Source organism: Antennarius striatus, chromosome 1 (genome assembly GCF_040054535.1).
Source record: "Antennarius striatus isolate MH-2024 chromosome 1, ASM4005453v1, whole genome shotgun sequence".
NCBI lineage: Eukaryota > Metazoa > Chordata > Actinopteri > Lophiiformes > Antennariidae > Antennarius > Antennarius striatus.
In genome coordinates, this window is record NC_090776.1 from 16,529,850 (window position 1) to 16,554,849 (window position 25,000).

Sequence of the window (25,000 nt, forward strand, 5' to 3'; positions counted from 1 at the left end):
TCTTACTTGGCACGCAGCAATCGCTGCACTTAACCCATTATGCTAGGTAGCGCTCCCCAGAACGGTCGCTCCCTCCCCAGGATAAATTATTAACTTCCTCCACATCCCACCATTTATCACTGAGCCCCATCAAGTAGAACGAGAGAACCATTGCTCATATCCATGGCAACACGGGCCCATTTATGCAGCAGTTGGATGCTGCCGATGATGAGGGGAGAGACAAGAAAGCGGAGGAAGAAAGAAGACAAATAATACCTGCTTTCATCCCATTGTTAGCATTGCGCTCTTCACTTTGCACGTGATTTTTCTTCCACCTCTATTGGTATCTTTGTTTTCATCCTGCATGCTCCATCCCTCGCTGCTTCCTGCTCACCTCCTCCTTCTATCTTTATTATGGCCGCCGAGCCCTCTCTTCAGGCTGAGATGGGGGCAGTGGCAGACGTAATTGGATCAGAGCTTTCCTTTTTGTCTCCGTGGAGGTGAATCATACAGTAAGGGTGACAGCCTGAGCTTTAGCACTACATGGTAACCTAATCCGAATGCTTGAACCCCAGCCAGAGCAGCAACGTAACCTAATAATGCCAATGTGAACCTGTGGTGACCTGCATCCCTGCGCACAGCGGCGCACACAGACAAGGGTGACGAGCAGCTCTGGTTAAACACACCAGGTCAAATCCCAGGATATGCTTGTGTGTGTGTGTGTGTGTGTGTGTGTGTGTGAGTGTGTGTGCGTGTGTGTGTGTGTGTCTAAGCTTGGGAGGATAGAACACTCACAGGTGTCCTAATTCACGAACAATCGCAGCTCATGAATAATTAAACATGCAAATGCAAATGTGCTCCTTTGATCATTTACATTCATGTCTAATAGCATTAATTAATCAAACAAACCTTTCCTTTATCCCCAGTGGAATAGCAAAGCAAAAAAAAAAAACCCAACAACAACACACACACACACACACGCAAACATGCAGACACAAAAGAAATCACTGTACAGTAAACAAGTTTAGCATCACGTAATTCAGCCACATCTGAAGAATTCCAATGCCTTGAACGAGTTAGCACGAATCAGTCCGTAACAACCACATGCTAAAGGTGACTTCAGATCTCTTCATATGATTCTAATCACCTCTGCAGCTCCACTAATTCAGTTTGCACACACAAGAGTCACTGGTAAGGGATGACCTCATGTGTTTCATTGTTATCACATTTTGTGATGTCTCACCAGCAGATACGGGTTGTACTCTACCTTCTGCTGTGATGCTCACAAAAGTATACACAGATGCAGTCGGGCTCACTCTTACGATGCAAAGAGATATTCTGAGACAGATGGTCGCACGTGGCGCTGATGGATAACACAACCGCACAAAGCAAAACACAAGTACACACACAAGAGAGGCCGATCTGGATTTTTCATGAGATTTTTCCGATAGGCTCGCTCGGAGAAATCGACCTTATAAAAAGCCGCTTCTTTACAGCGGCAGACAAACAGGGAAAGCTCGTAAAGAACCGAATAGCTAAAGCCTTGCCTCTTCTTCAATGTCATCCAGAGCTCTTTCTTCACAATTAGCCCCATCTTCCTTTTGCTTACCTTTCCACTTCACCAAAACTGACACCTCTCCTCTCTGTAATAAATCTGTTGGCTTGACATATGCACTCCTAGGGGCCTGGAACAAACACCAACCTGGATGCAAACTCAGGCAAACCGCTGCGACTCCCCGCCAGCTCCCTGCTCCCCTCCTGTCACACACTTCTGTCATCAATTTTTCTTCAGTAACAGAGAAAGGCAAGTCTGACTGAGAGATGATATCAATCACTGACATAAAGGGGGGGTGGGGGGTGAGGGATGGGTGTACACTTTAAGGACACCTCATAAAGCTAACTGATAGTTGAAGGGGATGAGAGGCAGAAAGCGAGAGAGACTGAGGGGATAAAAGCCAGTATGGGTTGTTAACATGATACCAGAGGGCCATAAATAACCCACATATACATCTAAAGCATGTGTGTGATGTTTGTGGCTGAGGTGTGTCTGTGTTGTTAGATCACCGCTGATGGCGTCGTCTATCCAAGCGGGGGGATTTTGGCTCTCTGGAAGGTATTTAACACCGTTGACACGATGACACAACCACCATGTGTGCATGCAATATGCATTTCAAGTACAGTGTGTGTGTGTGTGTGTGTGTGTCTGTGTCGTAGGGTTGTGTTGCTAACTCTTGTGTGTCGACTGGAGAGCAGGAGGAGTGGAGTGTGAGGGCAGGCGTTGTGCGCATCTAAATATTCATGGCGGCGTTAAAGGGTATAGTTTGGCATCGGTTGAGAGTTGCTCGGTTATTTTAAAAGATGCAACGCACGATGGTTAGACCTGTGACACCTCAGGCTAAGCAGACAGCTGTTGATGCACACACACACACACACACACACACACACACACACACACACACACACACACGGAGGTGCTTCAGAATAAGGTCAAGAAGTCAGCGCTGAACTGAAGACAGGATCAATAGAGCTCTGAGTGTTTGCGCACCTCTTTGCCTCTCCTCCCACATTTTCTCTGCCCTTTTGAAAAAAAGTCTTCCGTCGCCTTCCTCCTGGTTTTTTTTTTATTGTTTTGTTTTTTTCTCACGCTCAAAACCGTTGCTGGTGGCATCCGCGGAAATCGAGCATCAGCCACGGCGATGCGGGTTTCTATAAAAAAAAAAAAACCACACACACACACACACACACCAGAAAAAGGGGGGACTTGTCTGCTCCGTCCCGTCTCTGCGAGCTCTAAGACGGTGTGAGTGTGTTCGGTCGGGTCCCAGAGGGGTTTGTTCGTTCTGCTGTGGGAGATCTGTGACTGGTGACTCCATCTCCCCGGTACCCCGCTAGCGGTAGCTTAGATGTGATAGGCAGATGAAAAGAGAACAAGGCAGTGACAGAACGACAACCAGAGGAGAGGCAGAGAGAACATGTAAGGGAGAAAATGTTTTCTTCCCTGGTTGGGAGCATCTATTTTTCTCATTAGGGGAACTCATCTGAGCTCAGAGGATGAAAGCAGGACTGATATTTCTCTTCCTGCCGATCTTTCTCTTTCACTCTATCTGTGCTCTCCCTCTTTTTCTCCCACTGTGCACATGCTGCCTAATTAATTACACCCAGCCATCTTTGCTTTGCTACAACAGCCACTGCCGGCTAATTAACAGCACGCCTCAATCATGACCCCCCTTCAAGGGTTCTGGATGTGTTTGTGTAAGTTAGAGAGTGGGAGAAGGAGGAGGAGGAAGAGAGAAAACAGCAGGAGAGAGAGAGAGAGAGAGAGAGAGAGAGAGAGAGAGAGAGAGAGAGAGAGGTGGGAGTGACAAAAATTTGGGGGGACGAAAGGATGAAATGAATCTAACAAATGAAGATGAGACATCACAAGTTAAAAAAAAATAAAAATAAAATAGAAGTAGGGGATGCAGAAAGAAAGAGATGAACACTTTGATGTGACAGACAGATGCTCGAGAGATGAGAGGAGAAAGGATGGAGCAACTCGTCTCCATGCCCAGCTGGACTGGATCAGCCAGACTGGAGCCAGAGGGGCTGGTGGGGAGTCTCAGCTGTGGGGTTTTTCACCCACGACACGTCGCTCCCAACCCCCCCCCCCCCCCAGCCTGCCTGAGCCTGAGCAGACCTCAGCGCTGCAGCCTGTCACGCCTGGCTCCACGGCTCCTGCTGCCCCAGAAACACTCACACTGATCGTATCAGGAAGAAAAATGGAGTGCGGCAGGAGCTAGGAAAACACGCAACACAGGCCGGAGACCACGTACCCCAAGAGAAACATCCTCACCACTGAATAGACAGGAGGGGAGACGGAGAGGGGGGAACGAAAAAAAAGGGAGGGGTGCTATAATTTGTTTAGTGTGATTGCATTACCGTTAGGGTCATATTGGTCACCTGCATCACACACACACACACACACACACACACACACACACACACACACACACACACACACACACACACACACACACACACACACACACACACACACACACACACACACACACACACACACACACACACACAGTCCCGTTTTGGAGACTCTTTTAAATGTGGCCTCAAGACGTGGTCTTCTTTCCCAGGGTCACCACGGATTCCTGCGGTGGATCCTTTGTGGTTATCTGAAGATTCATTACACACCATTGATGATTTTCTTTGTTATGACTGAGGCGAAGCAATTAATTTATTCCACTAATAGGCGACACTGTTGTGGCCCTGAAGACAAATATAAAAACACAACAACAGCAGCTCACAACACACAGCAATCAATTGTAAATCGCCAACAACAACTCACCAAGGACAAAAATAAATCACTTTTCTGTCAAAGATAGACGGAGCATCGCTCTAATCTGTAACGATCTTTCGTCGATAGCAGATGTCGTGTTGTGTTCACCGTGTTGTGGCTGTGTTTTCTGGTTTTCTGCTGTAATTTGAGATCTGTTTTCATTTTTGTGGTTTATCAATTTCATTTGCAATTTCTTGTGTTTTGTGATTTGTTAGGTTTTAGTTGGTTTTTCTTTTTAATTTATTTATTCATTTACTTTTTCTGTCCCGTTTTACCCTTCAGGGCCATATGAAGTGAAAAATCCTGGACCTATTTCTGTCATTATTCCTACTTCTAGTCCTACCACAAAGTTTTAATTACAGCAGATAATAACACAATAATTAATACGACTTCCACTACAGCTTTCATGACCACTGACTGTCGTGCGTTTACTGCACATAGACCACAGCTTTTTCTACTATTAAATCTACTATGCAGCTTCATTGCAATGACATTATGACTACAGTACTTATCAACATATCAACTCTGGCTGTCAATGTTGCTAGGCAACAGGAGGGGTGCTTTATGACGTGAGGGTAAGGACTGGAAGAGCTGGTGACATAAATAGGAAATTCTCAGCAGGCCAGACCGGCTCAATTAACAGTGCCCAGCATGGAGTCAGTGCCTACAAAGGTGTGAGACCCTGGAGTAAGACACAGACTCTGAGGTGAATAATAGAAATGGAATGGCACAGAAGAGGGATGGGGATATATATATATATATATATATATATATATATATATATATATATATATATATATATATATATATATATATATATATATATATATATATATATATACTGTATATACACACACACAGCAGGAATAAGCTCCAGCAACCCTTGTGACCCGCAAAAGCGGAGGAAGTGGTAGGGAAAATGAATGAATGAATATATACATACTAGTGGGAAGCCGTGGAAATTCCACGATAAAACAATAATATCAGACTTTGTTTGTTTTCTTTTTTCTTCTTCGCCGTCACAAGAAAACAAACCGTTGTGTCCGACGAAGCTGTAACGTCTCTGTGTGTGTGGGATGGACGAACGTGAAGACCGCTTCGGCGTTACGGTACGGCCACCCGGGTAGATGCCGACTTTGTGAGCTCAGTCCTGGTGAAGAAAGAATCGCTGTTCCCCACACAACAACGTGAGGTCCGTCACAATCAGAGAATATAAACCGCTATGTTTGACAAAGTCAAAATGGCTCCGTACATGAGAGACATGAACAAATGTGAAGACCGGAGCTCACTCAGTTAGCGGGCTGAACTTCCGGGTAGACGATGGAAGCGTGACAGCGTGAGGTTTTCAAGTGAGCCTATTCAAATATATAGGTGTGGATAAACACACACACACACACACACACACACACACTCACACGTATACCTCAGCTTACGTTGTCAATTGGTTCCAGGAGAAGCAACATAAGCATAAAATGATGTAAGTCAAAGTAACTTGTCTCCAGGCTAAAACGATGACAGCCCTTCCAAGTTCTTTACTGCACTTTATTTAAGAATGTATTTTCAATAATATTAGCTTAATAGAAATCTATAACAATGACAATCTATAACAATATTTTGTGCTTTTAACAGTTTACTAATTATTTTACGATTCCAATACTTGTGGTGGACAGACATAAAGTGGAGTAAAATAACATAAACTTGATCTAGCTAGCATTTCCACTTCATAATAAATTGGTATGGTAACAGAAGTAACTGCTGTTACTGTATATAAAAGATTATTTATTAATATTTGCTACATCTAGTTTTATTCTCCACAAAAAGTTCTTTGATAATCCTGGCACACAATTCAAAATCTATTTCAGCTTGCAAAAGATCAGCATTAATTTGTATCTGGAGGTGATAAAACTCCAGAGAAGAAGATGGACATGATCATTAAGATGTTTATTAACTTTTTCAAAAAATTCTCCAGCAGCATCAATGATTTTGAAATAACATTAATTTTATAATCACTTCAATATTTGTTGTGATCGTTTTCCTTTTATAAAACAGTAACACAACTATTATCAGATAAAAATCACATCTGGATATTGTCAATAGAGAACTACAAATGGAAATTTGATTGAAAAAAAGGGAAAAAGGAAAGTCAGGAAGAGAATATACCAGTAACGGTCCAATAATGAAGTATATACAGGCCATGTTTGCATGTGTGTGAGTGTGTTTGTGTCTGTGTGTGTGTGTGTGTGCTTGTGTGCATGTGTTTGAGAGAGAGAAAGAGAGTGAGAGAGAGAGAGAGAGAGAGAGAGATAGGGGGAGAGAGAGAGAGAAAGAGAGTGAGAGAGAGAGAGAGAGAGAGAGAGGGAGAGGGAGAGAGAGAGAGAGAGAGAGAGAGAGAGAGAGAGAGAGAGAGAGAGAGAGAGAGAGAGAGAGAGAGACTAATGAGGAGTAAAGGAGAGTACATTTCAGGATGGGCTCAGTACTGCCATCGTGTGGCTCTAACAAGTACTGAATTTTACAAGCCATTTCTATTCATATATAGCATGTAGACATGCATGGACAAAAGCACACACACTCAAACGCAAACACAAACACACACTTTTAATATGGGGTCTGTAAACATCTGTTAGTAAAATTGCATACAAGTGCAACCTTTTGGTGCCCTTTTCAGTGTAACATGCAGTAACTGGTGTACAGGTAGACATAAACGTGCAAACTAAAACACTGTGTAAACTCAAACTGACAAGGAGGAGCAGTGAGTGTTTTTTTGGGGGGGAGGGGGTTTGTAGAAGAAGCTGATTTCCATGCAACCTGCTGGTTGCAGGAGAGGCCGGTTAGAAGAAGCAGCAGGGCAAACAATATAACCTCACCTGGAGTCATTTACATGGATTGTGTGTGTGTGTGTGTGTGTGTGGATGTGGATCTGTGTGTGTGAATTGGGGGGATGGGGGGTGGGGGTGGGGGTGGGGGTGCAGTGTCTCCTGTTGCTGTTTTTCCTCATTCTTCATCATCATGTTCCTTAAAGTGCCGTTGGCAAGGAAACGGGAGGAAGAGAAAGAGGATCACAGTCTCGAGCAAGAGTGAGACGAAACGGGGAAGAAATGGCTGACAGATGAGACAAAAAAAAAAATAAAGGCAGAAGATCATTGAAGAGAGAGGATGGGGGTGGGGGGTAGAAGAATAGGGTGGGAGGGAGGAGTTAGGAGAGGGGAGGCGAAGAGCTTGTGACAGTGTGACCCATGCCTCCCACTGACAAGCTTTATTACAGTCCCACCTGCAGCGAGACAGCAAAAAGCACTTAGCCTCAGCCAAGTGGCCTGACAGTGGAGAACAGTTTCAGAGGAAGGAAAGAAGAGAGGAACTGGAAAGCAGAGAAAAACGAGGGGCAGAGGGTGGAGGTGGAGGCATGGAGGCTGGGTGGGAGGAAAGGAATGATTGAAGTCAAAGGGCTGCAGAAACGATGGGAGAGGTATAAAAAATGGGAAGGAGCTTTTGAAGAAGAAGAGAGCATAGGGGGGAAAAAAAGAAAGGTTAGAGATGAATAAAATGTTGTTCAGATGTCAAGCATGAAATGCTTTCTCTTCTTATTCTTTTGTTTTTTGGGTCTGTTTCGTAGATGTGCGTCAATAAAGAAGGGACGGGTCCACATGCTCACGCAGCACAGCCTGCTGCCAGCCGTGTGAGTGTGCAGGCAGTTGAGATTAATCCCGCTTGAACACGTGTTTCCTGGTGAAACCCGGGTCAAAGAGGAGAGTCGGGAGATCTCTCACTAAGTGGTTATCTTCTTCAGGGCTACTGCACAAACATGTCTGTAACCTGACCTCGCGTCACGGCGCTGAGCTTTAACCTCACATCAGGTAGCCTCTTCAGAATGTAACTTCTTCCAAGAACGCGAGAGGAATTCTTTGGTCCACAGAAAGTAGAGTTTACTATGTGCAACAACACCGCGATAATAATACAACTCCTCGACTGGTTTTACTGTCATCATTTAGAGCAACTTGTGCAATCCGGCAGAACGAAATAATTAAGGGGATGAACTGGAGAGAGGTTTATTACTCCATGAGCAGCGACAGCTCACATCTATTAGCGCTCGGGCCCGCTGATGTATCTGCTGATGAGCTATGGCCAAGTAATGACGTGCTCCGCTGGCTGTGAATGTATAGGTCTCTCCATAAGTCTACTCTCTCTGGCTCCCAGGTTCTGGATGGAAAACCAAAGTCACTAAATCAAAACCATGTGGAAGGAAGATGAGAGAAGGGAGGGAGTGAAAGGCGGGGGGAGAAAGAGGGCATTAGTGGCCTTTTTCTCAGCTGTTTGGGGTAGAGGAATGTGTTCGAATGGTACAAATCACCCAGAAGTGACTGCACAATGAGGTCAGTGTGATCGGAGGAGAGGATCCTGACTCAGACCCTAGATCTCCGCAAACATGCAGGCAACGAAAAACACATTAAGCACACACACATCCAAACACAGTAGATGCCTGATTCGGGGCATAACCTCGTGCCCACCCTGAGTCGCTAATAACCGTGGCACGGCGCCAAACCCACTGTCTCCTGACTAATTTCCCCCCTCCCCCCCCGTGCCCGCCAGGGCTGGCGCCATGCTGCAGAACAGGGGTCTGTTTCTCGAAAATTCTCTGATCATTACATTACTGGTTCACTCAAATAGATGGATGAAAAAAACAGACTTGCAGCTCGCTCTCCCTCTGGAGAAAAGACAGACACTGTGATGTTTGTTTGCTGATGCTGTGTGATCTCTCCTACCTTAATGCCCATTGTGCTGACCTGGAAAACAAGTATGGGGAGGTGGCCCGGAATACTACGGTCCCCAGTGGCATTTTAATCACACACACACACACACACACACACACACACGCAACACACACTTTGTGCTTCATGGGAGCAGTAGTAAGCTTGTCCCTGTCATTTAAGGTTATCCCTCCCTCCTGTCATCCCCACCCAGGGGCACAAAAGAAAAGACAGGGAGCGGAGGGTGAGGAAGCGGTGACATTCCTCACCATGCCTTCTCTGACACTCTCTGATCCTTCTGACCAAACACACTCTCTGTCATCTCTCCATTCAGCGTCCTTCCCCTCCCCTCAACACCCTTTCCACACCTCGGTTCAACCTTTTTTTGTCCACGGTAACTCTCATCCCTCCATCTGCTGCTCTGTTATCTGGACAAAAGGTCCAATGACGGGCAGCTGTAACTGCCAGCTCACGCAGAGACGGCTCCTTATTTAACAAGTGTGTGTGTTTGCCTATGTGTGTCTGTGTATGTCTGTTTGCAGATTGAACCCAACTGCTGTGTTTTCCATGCAGGACTCTTAATGTGAAACATTAACCACAGCAGCTAAAGCAACAGTTCAGACATTGATCCTCCAGACAGACAACCTCCACAGTCGCATACTGTGAATTACCCCCCCTCAGCGCTCAGATCGGTACCCACAACCCGTCTTCAATGGTGCTCAATGCTCCCACGGCTGTGATTGTAATTGTATTGAACTGGCCAGCAGCCAAACGCACAGGGCTGCCAAGTCTGCCGAGTACAGCTGCACTGTCACAATCAAAACTCACTCACACCTTGTCTGAAGACAGACTCGTCATCAGATACATCGATGCACCAATGCAAACACGCAAATGTTTCAGCACGAAGATGGAACAGGAAGCGAAATGTCTCCTTATTTTTGAGAAACGATACTGGTACGGCAACTGAGCAACAAAGGGGTACACACTGTGCCTTCATATACCCTTCATTTCATAGTAGTTCAGACATCAGGGTGACTGCTTTGAGCCTGAAGTTCATTCTGGTCAGCCATGAAGTCATTTCCTGCCCAATTTAGCGCTGTTTCCTGTCTAATAAAAGCTCTGGATGGACAACAACATGGCAGGACACTGGAACTTTGAAATTAGGGATCTTCTTTTCTTTATTTGAAACATGGACCAACTAATTTCATCAAAGAGAAGCAAGGTTGCCTCACTGCGAGTGAGTGGGTTCAAATCCACCCGGGCACCCAGTGTTGAGTTGGTTCGTTCTCATTGTGTCTGTTTCAGGTCCATTTCCAGTTCTCAGGCTGCCACACAACCCCTGCAACATGCAGTAGCTGATCTGATGACTCTAAATGCAGCATAGACGTGTATAAAGTGGTTTAAAAAAATGAATGAATGAATGAATAAATGACTCCTTAAACTCCTACATACTGTCACAACAAATACCCACATTCAACATCAGTATGAAAGTAGAAGCACTGGTAAAATAAAACATTTAAATTACAGCCCATTAAGTCATTAAATATTCACAAACGGACAGCGAAGAGCAGCTGGGAGGTGTAACATCAACCTTCTGGTATCATCAACCGCTCTCATTAGTCTTACTCTAGCTTTTGCATAAGGACCTGCTCAATGATTGAAACCCAACTCTCTTTAGATCATGACTGATTGTTCACCCCTCCACTCTATTCTGTGTGAACGATGGAAGCGTGTCTCGTGTCACGTTTCAGCCTGAGTGAAGGAAATGGGTCGTGTCATGTTGGTGTGAGCCAGAGTGCGATGCACATGATAGACGGTACTAAAATAACTCATAAAAAGCCTGCTCTCATCCCGCGCTAGACCACAGGGAGGAACGCTCGGTCTCCAACACATGTGTGTGTGGAAGCGTGATCGTCTCCATTGTTATTCATGACCGTTTAACCAAGTGTCTTCTAGTGTTTTGTGGTTGACCTGGTATGCCTGTGTATGTGTGTGTGTGTGTGTGTGTGTGTGTGTGTGTGTGTGTTAGTGTGTGCCCGTGTGTGCGTGTGCAAGTCTGTGGGCTCAGGTGGGAACACAACTCGAGATGACTTTCTGTAAACGACACGGGGGCCCTCACGGCGAAACAGAAATAGGTTCAGAGAAGAGACAAAGAGGACCGAGCCAGAGGTGGCAGTGAAGGCAAGAAGAGAGTTAAGAGGCTGAAGATTTAGGAAAATAAGTTTTGCAAAACTTTTGTGTTTATGACTGTAAACATTAACAAGAGACCAGGGAGGACAGGAAACCACAGAAACCACAGTGAAAAGGATCGAGCTATAAGAGCTGATAAGAGGAGACAGCAACATTTTCCACATAAACGCACTGAGCTCTAGAACTCAATGTAGTGATGGTCTCCCTCAGGGCTTACACACACACACACACACACACACACACACACACACGCACATACAATTTTTTAGAAGTCTATCCCTGCTTCATTGTGACCTCTTTAGTGCCATCTTCTCCCTCAATAGCATTCAAACAAGTCTCTTACTCATCAACACTGAAAAGAGCACAATGGCTGCTGAAACCATAAGCTGTTGCTTTGATTGACAACAGTAGTGTCTAAAATATAGCAAACATCAACAAGAGATGATGTATACACATTTATTTGCATGTGAAATGAGTCTTTGTGTGCATGCTTTGTGGGTACTTTGCAATCGCATGATCAGTTGTGTTGATACATTAAAGGAACTGCGAGGGAACAACGCATCAAAAGGAGGTGAAGGGATCCGGGATCTTTGTGCATATTTGCAAAACAAACTGCAGGAAAATTGTTATTGTTGCTTCTGGTCAAATGCGGCAGCACGTGACATGTCAACGGCTGCAATGTCAAAACATCGACCGTGGTGAGTTAGTCTAGGTTGAATGAGAGGGAGATGTCTTTTGAATGTAAACAGAACAAACACAATGCTGGTGGAGGTGTGGTCGAAGTGTCACAACAGGATGAGAGCATAAGAAAGATTAAAAATATATTTAGTCTTAAGTTGGAATATTTGAGCCCCGTCAGGCATCATCTCATTCACCAGAACCTGATTCTCCAGTTCCCAACAGATATAGATGTACAATGTGTGAAGATACAACACTGAAACATATAGCAAAAGTGGAAAATATGCCTTTGAGAGAGCCATACTGACTGGAAAGTGGGCATTCGGCTTGATCCAGTTTCTCTGGCTCCAAGGTCACCAGGGTGGAATCGGTGTGTCTGACCAGAGGTTGCAAAGGGGCCGAGTCCTTCTCCTTCCCAGCTCCAGTCGCACTCTCAGCAACAGAAGATTCCTGGAACAGATAAAGACATACTTATGATACAAGAAGCAAAGGGGGAAGCAAAGGAAGAACTGGGCAAGACTATTTACCTTTGTAAAATACAAGTGGAGTTAATTAATACGGCTGAGTCAATGAGCGACTTCAATATGAGCCCCTGACACTAATTACAGACAACTCAGGATTCACATTCTGCCAAGAGGTGCCCTTTAAATGTTACTAATCTCCCTCAAGTATTGCAAGAACAATATTGATATAATAATCAACTCTAAACGATAAAGAAGAAATGGTACAAATATAGCAATTAACTGACGATGTAGCCCATCACTGGTGCAACCATTTTTAGATGCTGTCACAGCACTCAGGTTTTTGCTATAAAAAGACAACGACCAAAGGGGGATGCAGTGCTGGGTGAAGAAGTGTCCCTTCCCAGAAGTGACAGAGCCATGAAACAGATAGACAGACAGAATCAAAGACAGAGAGAGAAAGAGAGAGAGAGAGAGAGAGACGGAGGGAGAGTTTTCCTGACAGCCCGAGTCTGTTTGGATGTGCTCTGCTCCGCTCCCCTCCACAGCTTAAAGAGGAAAGAGGGATGAGCCTTCAGGAGAGAGACACACTGACCATGAAAAGCCGAGGGAGAAGCAGAGGGTGGCTGTCAGAGAGGAGAGGGAGAGAGAGAGAGAGAGAGAGAGGTGGGGGGAGAGTTTAAAAGAGGCTGTGATGGCTCCCACAATTGACAAGTCGCAGAGAGACAGGCAGAGGAGTTGCAACGCATCTTAAGACAAAAAGGCAACCTGGGCTTATGAAATATACATAGCTCTCAGCTGGAGACGGAGACAAAGAGCGACAGAGCAGAGGAGGGCCCTGAAGACTGACGAGACGCCACCACCCCTCCTAAACACACACTTCTAAAAATAAAGCACAGAAATATTCCTAATGACTTGTCATCAGGGGCTACAGGGGAGGCGGATAGTTAGTTTGCTTTTGCTTTTTCTTTTATTTAAAGTGTGCATTCTCACGCTTCCACACACGCAGGTGTTTGAATGCATCAAGTTGCATGAATGTTTCCTTCTACAGTTACAGACAGAGTAGTTAAACCACAAGCGACGCTGTGACACACACACACACACACACACACACACACACACACACACACACACACACACACACACACACACACACACACACACACACACACACACACACACACACACACACACAAAGCGTTTTGGCTGTTGGCCCATATGTAAAATCCATCTGCTTTGCAGAGATTTTTTTTATTTGCTCTTGTAAGTTTATTTCAACCTGCTCGACCCCCCAACAAAAGCGTCACCACACCAGCAGTTAAAGCCCATTTAAACAGACCTCTCTCAATAAATTCACCCCTTACTGAAACTAATGATCCAGCTCTCCTACTGTGATATGGTGCCATTCAAGTATCTGGCACATTAACTTATACAGGTAGTCCTCAAGATACGAACATTCGACTTACAAACATTCGTAGGTACGAAAAATCGCATGCTGCCATATTGACTACTAGAATTCCCCTTTCTGCTGCAAACCACGCTGATCAGAGTAACATTAACACCCCACAGATTAAGATTAAACGTATCGAAATAGCTCAGCAAATATACAGCTAAGTGAACAATTTGCAGCGACACGTTGGGTTGCGCTGTCGCCTCATAGCGAGATAGTTCTAGGTTGGAGTCCTGTTCTGTACAGAGTTTGTATGTTCTCTGTCTGTGTGGGTTTAGTCCAGGTTCTCTGGTTGCCTCCCACCTCCAAAAGCATGTACTTCAGGTGGATTGTTCCAAATAGTCTGTAGGTGTGAATGTGCGTGAGTGGTTGTTTGTCTGTCAACTTGTCCGGAGCATCTCCCTGCTTCATGATCCTATCCAGCAACCGCCGAGAAAAGCGGTACGGAAAATGAATGCATTTTGGAAATTGTAGCAGCAATGGCATTAAAATGACCTCAAATGGAGATTAAAAATTAAAATTTAATAAATAATAACGTATGAAAAATTCAGCTAAGAATAGCCTCTTGAAACTGTGTTTGTAGGTTGAGGACTACCTGTATGTTTTGGTGGATTTCCTTTCTACCTCATCAGACAGGTGAGATGATCCACTTGAGTTTATATCACAAACAAGTCAGATGTACTGCAAATAAATGCATAAATAAATAAATGGAGGTAAATAGTCATGCCTAGGATTACTTCTACTCCAGAAAAACACACAAGACAACACGATGATCGATTTCCTAACTTCTTGGAATGTCATCCTCCTTTTGCTGTTCTTTCTCTCTCGTTGAATACACAAGGGTCCTTTTACTGAATTCCTCAAGCTTTATATGAAGCTGTGGTAGGACAAAATCGCACAATAGAGAGATCATTACGGATCTGAAATGCTTGTCAGTCGAGGGCCAAGAATTTGATCATTTAATTCCTTTATACTTTTGTAATTTATTGACACATTACAACTTCATTCGTCCTCTAAAACAGATTGACGCTCCTTACACTAGCCTTAAATAATAGGCTGGGATGCCAGTATTTTACGGCAGGCATTTAAGCGGTTTCAATCATTACTCTCAAATGACTTATTTATGCCTGTATATTACAGGAGAGGGTTAGTTACTCCTAGAATGTCATGTTAGACTTCCTAACAACTGTGGGTGTGATACTTAGACAGCTGTGAGCATAACAGAATTATGTCTGCAACCATGGTCGTAGCTCTGGGAGGATGTAATTACACACAGCAGAGCTTTGAGCCAAATGCTAACACTACCATGCTAATATGCTCACAATGACAATTTAAACATGGTGATTTTTGGCAAGGAATATTTGTTAGATTTAACAGTTTATTTGTCATGCATGATGTTTGCTATTTAGCGATAAATATGAGGGACCACAGAAGCTATGCAGGTGTTTGGTTGTAGTCAAAATATCAGAAGATTGACATTTTGAACTTTTGAAGGTGCAACATGAAACAAGTCAGGTCAAAGGTGCATGAATGTCTGCAGAAAATATTTTCAAAATTCACAAAAAGATGTTATGATATTTTACTTAAAATGGTATCGCAATGATACAACTGCAAAAAGTCAGAATGATTTGTTCCAAACATAGCAATAATATAAAACTATAATTTTTCCTTTCTAAATTTAGCAGCAGTGTAGGAATTAAAATGCCCACATTAGCCCTGCAAATAGACTTAGTATAGACCGCGAACATGTAGGAAGCAGATCAGGAGGTGAAATAAGAATGATTGAGAGAGGTAATACCAATTAAGGTCAATTCAACAGCTCAGCATTATGTGATCTCATCACTGTGGAGGAAGTTGGTGATGGATAACGATTATGCAGGTTGTGGAGAGAGCCTGCAAAAGCAAGAGGACTACTTTATGCCCTCAAAGCAACACAAGACATTAACAGATGAGTGCAAATCTGGATATGAAGTTACAAGTTAAGAGAAAGGATCTGCAGGCTTGTATGTGGAAAAGTGAGAAGTGCTTGTGAGCCTGAATGATTGTTATAGAGAGGAGCTTGTCATTTAAGACCGTCATGACCTCTCCAGTCATTTCCCTGTCAACCTCTTGGAAGTGATGCTGGCACTGTCGCCGCACACGGACATCCTGCTCTCGACTCAGTGTCTAACACACACACACACACACACACACACACACACACACACACACACACACACACACACACACACACACACACACACACACACACACACACACACACACACACACACACACACACACACACACACAGTGTGACCTAATCAAGGTCTCCCCAGGGAAAGGGACTTCCATCATGCCTGTTCACATCGATACTCGAGCCCTGCTCAAAATTTGCACTTCAATACCTGCCAGATTCGTTAAGGAGGAAGACAGAATCGAAAGAAAGATAACATATCGATAGGCAGAGGAAGAGGGCACACTGTATGTGTGTGTGTGTGTGTGTGTGTGTGTGTGTGTCACCAGAGAGCAGGGCCATCTATAAACACTGCCGACAGTACAGACAGGAAATACTTGAGGATGTCGATAAGTTAGTCAGCGGGGCAAAGGAAGATCAATAGGAACACGGGATGATGTCAGTGGCTGCAGATGAGATCACCTAATGCAACCGAAGATCTACAAATGAGGGATTTTCATATTAATCACATGATTGCAAAGTGTTCCATGTTATCTAATTTACTGGGACAAGGGAGAAAATAATTAAATAATAGTAATAATTGCATTATTTAGTTCAACGTTGCTCAAACAATCGTTGCCATCATTGCATCTCCTGCTGCCGAGTAAAGCTTTTCTATCTTCTTGATGCTACCATAATCAGCCACTAGTGTGTTACATAATCTTATGCTAGAAGGCTGCAAAGCAGACGTTTATTCATGTGAAAATGTTACAGATTACATGATCATCATTGGGAATAAAAAAAAAATCATTCAGATCTACGCAGTTATTCTCCCTTGAGATCTGAGAAAATGATGGAAAGAATGGCTTCTTTACCCGCAGGAAATCTGTCCTACATCACGCTGCCCCTCTTGCCCCTGTGTTACAATCTATGTGTGTGTGTGTGTGTGTGTGTGTGTGTGTGCTTACGCTCGGACCGATGTGTTTGCATGTGTTCTCAGTTCTACTGACATTTCCTCCAACGTGTCTGACATTTCCAGGGGATTTGAGGATTTGATCCCTTCTGTGTTTGAGGAGTTGTGCGGTGGCCTCCTCAAAACACTGGAGAAAATGATGCAGGAGCGCCGACACCCTGCCCTGCCTTTCGGTCCTTACTCTGCAACATTTGAAGTGACCCATCTTCACTCACCCCAAGTGTATTCAGGAGAAAGGCTACACTGTGCATTGCCTGCCTTTTAGAGACGACTGCTTGGTCTTTTAGTTAGTCTTGCTGTTTTCCCCTGAGCAGTGGAGGGTTTCTGCTTTTCTCAACTGAAGCAGAAAAGCTATGACCAATAGATATGAGAGAAGAAAGTAGAAATGGTGTGGGAGGGTGCGAGAGGGAGAGAAAGCAAGAAAGAGTGCGAGAGAGAGCGAGGGAGCGATCTGTTTCTCCTGCTACAGGCTGGTTATTGGAGCGAACTGACATAGACTGACATCTCTCTTCCACGGAGACTGAGTTTAAAAGAGCCTTGCTACTCTTTGTCCATTACTCTCTGTCTCTCTCTCCGACCTCTTCCTGCCCACCCTTCAGCTCCCATGTCTTGCATTTTCTGCCTGGATGGACTTTGCAACAGTCTTGTTCAAGCCCAGGGCTCAAATTACACCCCACCACACAGAAACACACGTATATGTACACACACATAAATACAAGCATATACAGTAGCCGTGAGGAGGCCTGAGGCCCAAACACAGGTCAACTTTGTGTCAGTCAAGGGCAGCAGGATCGGAAGCCCAACAGAAAGAAGCCTCGGACTGAAGCTGATCTGAGGTAATCCAGATAGACATAATAAGTCAAATATATTCATATCAATAGTAAGAGGTGCCTGTGCATGCACTTACTATCCTGTCAGACATCTTCAGTAAAGGCCATTTACTGTGAACATAGACTTGTTAAGTCAATGTAAAGTGAAGAGAGAGAAATGCCAGGCTTATTTTAGTATCTGCCTGACTGAATGGGTGAAACGGGAAGAAACATAGATATAGTAACACGGCAAGAATATTAGACCCTCGCTTAGAAAATGTGAAATACGTGAGTAAAATAATTACAGTCATTAAAATTAACCCCTTCTAATTATAATGTATTTCACCATATGTCACGTGTAGATGACACCCTGACACGGAATGCAAACTTGGAGGAACCCAGCATCAGCATCGGTCTCTAGTTCAAAGAAAAGACAATCAGCATCAGCACCATCAAGCCCCACCTATACCCCATCCGTAAAACATGCACATCCCGATTAAGAGCAGCGCTCAAAGGAAAGGAAGCTCCCCATCTCATACATTATAGTAAGCATTTCAGTCTTTCCTGCACTGGTTTGTCCCCAGGAACAGGATGTATGGTACAATATAAAGCCTTATTGATTCCCCCACCTCTGGGGCAGGTCAAGGCACAGAGCACAGAATCAGGAAAGGATTTAGATTTGTCAGCAATATCATCACATATCTGCATGGATATGGCTTCTTGTGTTTCCTCCTCTGTCTTCAAGATTATCAAATTATATTCCAGGATTATTTTAATTAAGACTGATTACCACTCACGTTGGGGTGTCACTGTGTCAAAGGAACTATTCCTTCATATGCAATGATAAACAAACACACACATGTGCACAAATGCACAGCTGATGACAACAACTACACACTCTCCTCTTTCTCCAGTGCTGTCAGAACAGGAAGACGGTAAATGCTATTGATCGGCTTCTTCCTGTTCAGCCCGTCTGTAAGAACAGAAACAAGCTGACCAGACTGTTTGCTTCATTGGGAGTCTAACTACATGTGCAAACACACACACTGCTTGCAGATTCACCTTATGCAATCCCCTGTGAAGTTGCCTATTGTTTGGTATATATGCATTTCAATTTACATTTACAGCCAAATATAGTACGGTATACATTGCATGCTCCCAGATTGTTGCCGAAAAGGTCTGCTTGCATGCATTGCGTATGGCTAGAGGATATATACATGTAGCAAGAAAAGCTAGTTTGGAGACAGACACCAGGGTCAATATTAAACACCCCCCTGAGCAGCGCTGTGACATTATGAACAGAAATCTCTGCAGCACGCAGCTCCTTTTGATGGCATTTAGATATGAGGCCAAGGAAAGACAGGCGGGCATGAATCAGGAGGAGGGATAAGTGGCAGATAAACAGACTGACAGAAGAGAGGCTGCTCATTGTGGGTTAACAAATCAAAAGGGAGGAATGGAAGGAGAAAACAGTAGCAAACAAGTGTTTGACTAAAATGCAGTATTCAACAGAAATGAAAAGATGCATAGATGAAATGGAACCCAATACAAACAGTTTTCTCTGAACCTCCAACACAAACAGAGCACTGAAAATGTTTCACACATGGAACATACTGTACACAATCCAAAAGGCGACACAGACTATTTTTTTGCTCGTATGTTTTTCCAGACATTGTCACAGATCACACTGAAATCCAATCTTTTCAATCCGGATTTTGAGGCACTTTCATACTCGGTCCTAAAATCCAATAGGCATTTGGTTTCTGCTGATGCGACAACAGGATGAGCAGTGTGATTAGATTTTTTTTGTGGCTTATCTTCCACTTAGTACAGGCACATCAATATTTTGTCGGCAGCGATGAACAAAGTCAAACAAGGAAGATCACAGCAACAACAACTGGGAGACATGAGGTTGCAAAATGAAAAGATAAATGAAAATATCAAATACCTTCTTGGCTTCATCCTAAAAGAGAACAGACTGTCACCACACCACTGTTTCAACAATAAACAGTGCAAAAAATGAATGTCTGCATCATACTATAATTAATTTTGATGATAAACGGACAAAGACATTTTCTGTTTGTTGTAAATGTGGGGTTGCGGTTCAGACGTCTCCACATTGATGTCAGACAGGGGTCAAGGCAAAAAGATCAGAACTGCTACATGAAATACAGTTTTAATAAATATTAGCTATTTAAAGAGGAAAAACTATGTCAAAGCTCGTCAAAAAAGCATTTCGTTGTTGCCACTTAACTTTCTTTACCGTATTTCCTTTTCAGCTGAGCTGCAGGACACAGAAGTTGTCTTATTTACAATAATTTAAAACTTATTATCAAAGTTACAGCATAAATGCTAACATCTTCAATAATGTGTGCATCAACATGTCATTTTTATGCACATACTTTCTTACTGCATTTGCCGGTAAATATGAAAGGCTGGTGTCAGCCAAAAACTGCAGCACTCATATATCTGTTGTCAGGCCGCAGGAAAATATATACAGTAGGTAATATATATACAGCAGAGCACAGCAAAACAAGTCTGCTCTCCAGAGGGACACGGAAATGTGGAGACGATGTGAACAAGATAGAGAGATGCATAGAAAGAAAGAGAGAGACAGAGAGAGAGAAACACAAAGGGCGGTTTTCTGCTGGGTAGGTAGAGTGTGTCCAGGGGGCAGCTGAGTGAGCACACACACACACACACACACACACACACACACACACACACACACACACACACACACACACACACACACACACACACACACACACACACAATACAAACCCTGTCATTGGTCCCAGCTTTCTGCAGACACAACAAACTGTGTGTGTATGTGTGTGTGTGTGTGTGTGTGTGTTTGTGTCTGTGTGTGTGTGTGCGTGCGTGTGTGCGTGCACATGTTTGTGTGTGTGTATGTGTTTTAGTGTTTGTGTGCAAGTGACGGAGCAAACGAAAGAGAGAGAGAGTACAGCGGTTTGGTGTGTGCGTGTGTGTGTGTGTGTGTGTGTGTGTGTGTGTGTGTGTGTGTGTGTGTGTGTGTGTGTGTGTGTGTGTAGCTTCAGATGTTGACAAAAGCCTGTGTTGTTGTACTTGTCAACTCTGATGTACAGCTCCTTCAGGATCACAGCCCTGTGCAGTCGATACTCATAGCTGCTTGTGCGAATGTGTGTGAGATTGTATGGATCCCTCCCACCCGCTCCATCCTCATCATCACACACACACACACACACACACACACACACACACACACACACACACACACACACACACACACACACACACACACACACACACACACACACACACACACACACACACACACAACCTCCAGTCTACCAGCTGCCACTTTGCAGCCATTCATCAGATCTATGATTAGTGAGTGGAGGAATGTCATGTAGCTACAGCCGACTCATCACCCCGACCCTAACCTTTCACCTCTCGGCGACCCCACCCTCCCCCACCACCCGTCATCCCTGTCGCGGCAGCTGCTTTTACACTGCGCCGACACACTCCATTAGGCCCTACACCTACTTCTGCACATACAGAAATCGCGGTGAAACGCACACACGCATCCACGCAACAATTCAAAGAATGGATGCAAAAGAATGATACCTACTTGCACATACTTGCACATGCACACACACGCACACACACACACACACAAACGAAATGGTCTTTACACATGCTAATGCAGTGAGGAGGCTCTTTTATGCGATTACACAGTCATCAAAGTGAGAGGGGTCATGAGGGGCACCTGCAGGAGAGTGGCTCCACAGCCAATCACAAAAAAACTGTGCTTTTCTCCCGATGGCGTGACACAGAGGATGTGTACAGTATAAAATGAAGCATAAACAGACCTTACAGAGCATTGGAGAGCCAATACTAACGGCATTCATTGGATACCATGCATATGTTGCGTGTGCAATAGGACACTCTTTGTATGAGCGAATGTTTCTGTGCCTGTGTGTGGGCCCCAGGCTGACTCTGACAGCTCAGTGCTAGCCATCTGCTGGCAGTCACACCAGGAGAAAGCAACAACAGCCAAACAATGGAGAGCAAATGACAGGCCAGGATTTGTGGGGAGTTTTGTATGTGTGTGTGTGTGTGTGTGTGTGTGTGTGTGTGTGTGCATTTCTTTTTTTTTTGGTGTGTGTTTTTTCCCTTCAAAGATCCAAATGAGTCCCTCTCTATGAGCATGTGCAGAGGGGCGTGGCTGTTGTTGATAGGCTGTCTCTGTTACCAGGCGATAGATTAACAAGCCCAAATAGCCATCTGAGGAGGATAGATAGCACGGGTGAGTGAGGCTCACTGTGTTTTTTTCTTTGTGTGTTGCAGGCTGTGTGTCTACTGTATGTTTGTCCACCTCCTTTCATCCTTCCTCTCCTTCTGGCTTCTCTCATTTTGTACGCTGGAGATTCATATGAACGTACAGTCAGAGGTGGGATAGACTTGGGTATGTTGGCCAGGGCAGTCTGCATTTTGGTACAGTCATCTCCCTCTACCCAACATATAGCATATTTGTCAACCTCTCCCCATTTCTCCCTCTGTCTTTCTGCGGGTGGTGTGCCATCATGGTTGCAGACAGATGGTGGTGGAGTGTTGGGAGGAAAGCTGCATTGCCTGCCTGTGTCACAGCAGTCTGACAGCAAAGCATCATCCAGCTGGGTGGAGGCCTGCAGTTCCTCCTAGAACGAGGATACCAGGTGGCCAAGGGACAGATCTCCAAGACTGCCGATCTCCCCCAGCCACCGTACACATGACCCTCTTGTCACTACTCGGCTACCAAAAACAAGGAGGGCTGCTTATGACCACGATATACATAGAAGTCAAAAACACAAGGGGGAAACAGAGGAGATGAAAAAGACACTGCTGAGTTAGGGCAAGAGGCAAAAGGGCTGACTATGAAAAGAATACCTCTCCCTGAACTCTGATTGAATATGCCTGTTTTTTGTGCATTTCTTTGGCCATCCATGCTGTTGTATGGCAACACATCAAAGGTGGCCTTCTTTGCAAGTTTATGCCCTCCCAACTCCCACTGCTGAATAGTTTGTGTGTACGACTGTGAATGTATGCGTTGTGGAGCTGTGCCTCCTGTAGCTGCAGGCATTGGCTGATTACCACTAGCACAGCGAGGCTGGCATGCCATGCCCGCTGGCACACTTACAGGGCACACCAATTTACACAGGCCCACCATGAATGGCAGGCATTGTCTGGGTGAGAATGCAACACTTTAGCTCCTGATTAAGGCAGAACAAAGCCCCGGGGGGCAAAAGTGATGAGGCATGTTACATGGAGCGAGAGGAGAGAGAGAGGGAGCAAAGAAGAGAGGAGGGAGGAGGAGATGAAGGGAATCAAGGAGTACAAGCTCTGTGAAGGGGAATCTCATCTGCTGTTGCTGCGGGAATGTAACAAATGATGGGGAGACTGAAAGAGGAGAGGGAGAAGGGGAGGCGAAAGAGGCGAGAGGGCAAGGATTGGCAGCAATTTAAGGGACTACAGGAGAGGCGGGTTGATATGAGAGATGTAGATGAGGCAGGAGGAAGCAGGTAAGGATGAAAAAAAGAAGGTAAAGAGGGAGGGAAGTGGGAGGTGGGGGGGGGGTGAGCAAAGGCAGCACTGAGAGGTGATAAAAGACAGCAGAGCCAAGCAGGGAGGTAAAAAGAGGGAAGAGGGAGCTCCTGTCGACACATCCTCGCCGATAAAGAGACGCCTCGCTATTACAACAATAAGGTAAATAGACAGATAGCACCATCTAATGGTATTTGAGCTCTAGCAGTGAACTCTTCATCCTGCTCCTTCTTGTCCAAGGAGCACCACAAAGCCCTGCTAAAAACAATAATGTTTTAGACTAATATGTAAGGATGCAACCCCAGGTTGAACAAAAACAACGGCGATATGGGAGGTAGCAAAAGCATTTCTTTTCGTCTTGCAGGCAAAGAAGACCACATAAAGTTCACATGTGTGTCGGCTCAGGGTTGTGTCTATGCATCTTTACACTCCCCTGCACCTTAGCGTCATAAGGCGCAAACAGCATGTGTATGACATGGGGTGATCTACTCCCTGTGTGTGTGTATCCTAGCAACAAGACAGGAAAATTGGCAGTGCAGTGAACAGCTGGAAGGATGGAAGCCATGATGGATTTATCAAAGCGTGTGTCTGTGGCATTAAACAAGCTGTGTGTGTGTGTGTGTGTGTGTGTGTGTGTGTGTGTGTGTGTGTGTGTGCGCGCGTGTGTGTGAGCAATAATTCCTTGCATGTTTAACGTTCATATATTCCAAGTTGCCGGTTGAAATGACAATAACAAGCAGTAGATGGCCGCTGACAGAATGACAGTTTCACAGTTCAGTGTATCCATATGTAATTCATACATTGCAACACTTTACCACGTCTGTCATGGAGAAAAAGTAAATGAAAGTTGTGAGATTACGACAACTGTCACTACATCTGATGGCGTTGAGCACGTTTTCAGACAGAAACAGACTTGTCCACATGCTGTCATCACCTTTCTTGCGAGTGTCTGCAAACAGAATGACAACCTTCTATTCCCAAACACCTCGGTCGTATTGCCAGTGATTCGAGGGCCCACCTGTGCATCAGTTGGTGTGGATGTCCTCCGTGCGTGGGAATTCAGGGGCTGGCTTCCAAACATGAGGTACAGCTACAGTGCCCGACCACCTGCCGGGTTCTGAACCACGTAATAATACCTCTGACTCAAACTCACCTCTGGAGTGACACGCTAACCGCCAACACGCATACAATATGTTTCACAAACACGTCTGCTCTCATATCACAGATCCCCCCTTTCTTTTATTTCTTTAGACACCTATCGTTGGGTACTTATACATATATATACAGTATGTATAAGTATATACATATACATATGTATTATACATGTATATACTCGATAAATCATTACATCTCTATGAATCCTAGCATTAACCAGAGAGACTGTTGGAACCAACATCCTCTGCTGTACCTTGAAAATACGGATGCACATTGTTTTGTGGCTTATATGCATTGTACAGTATTAGCATGTTAGCATGGGGATAAATTCATGATTAAGACTGGCATTGATGATGCTCAGCAGACTCCTGTGTACTTGCATGTACAAGAGAAAAGCTGCAGGTACAATACAACAGAGGACAGGGACTAGAAAAGGTGAGCTGCTATCATTTCTTTCATGACTCTGTGTGGTACGCTGTTGCATCCTCAGCTGTCGCCCGCCTCCACCCC

General features: G+C 44.6%; 1 protein-coding gene across 2 annotated transcripts in view; it reads right to left on the reverse strand.

The window, feature by feature from the left end:
- Positions 1–25,000, reverse strand: part of gse1b (Gse1 coiled-coil protein b) — a 168,932-nt gene that overhangs the window by 100,087 nt on the left and 43,845 nt on the right. For both annotated transcript variants that reach the window (XM_068318226.1, XM_068318147.1), the window contains exon 2: positions 12,228–12,369. In XM_068318226.1, the coding sequence (XP_068174327.1) occupies positions 12,228–12,369 (142 nt within the window). The remainder of the gene's footprint in view (positions 1–12,227; positions 12,370–25,000) is intronic.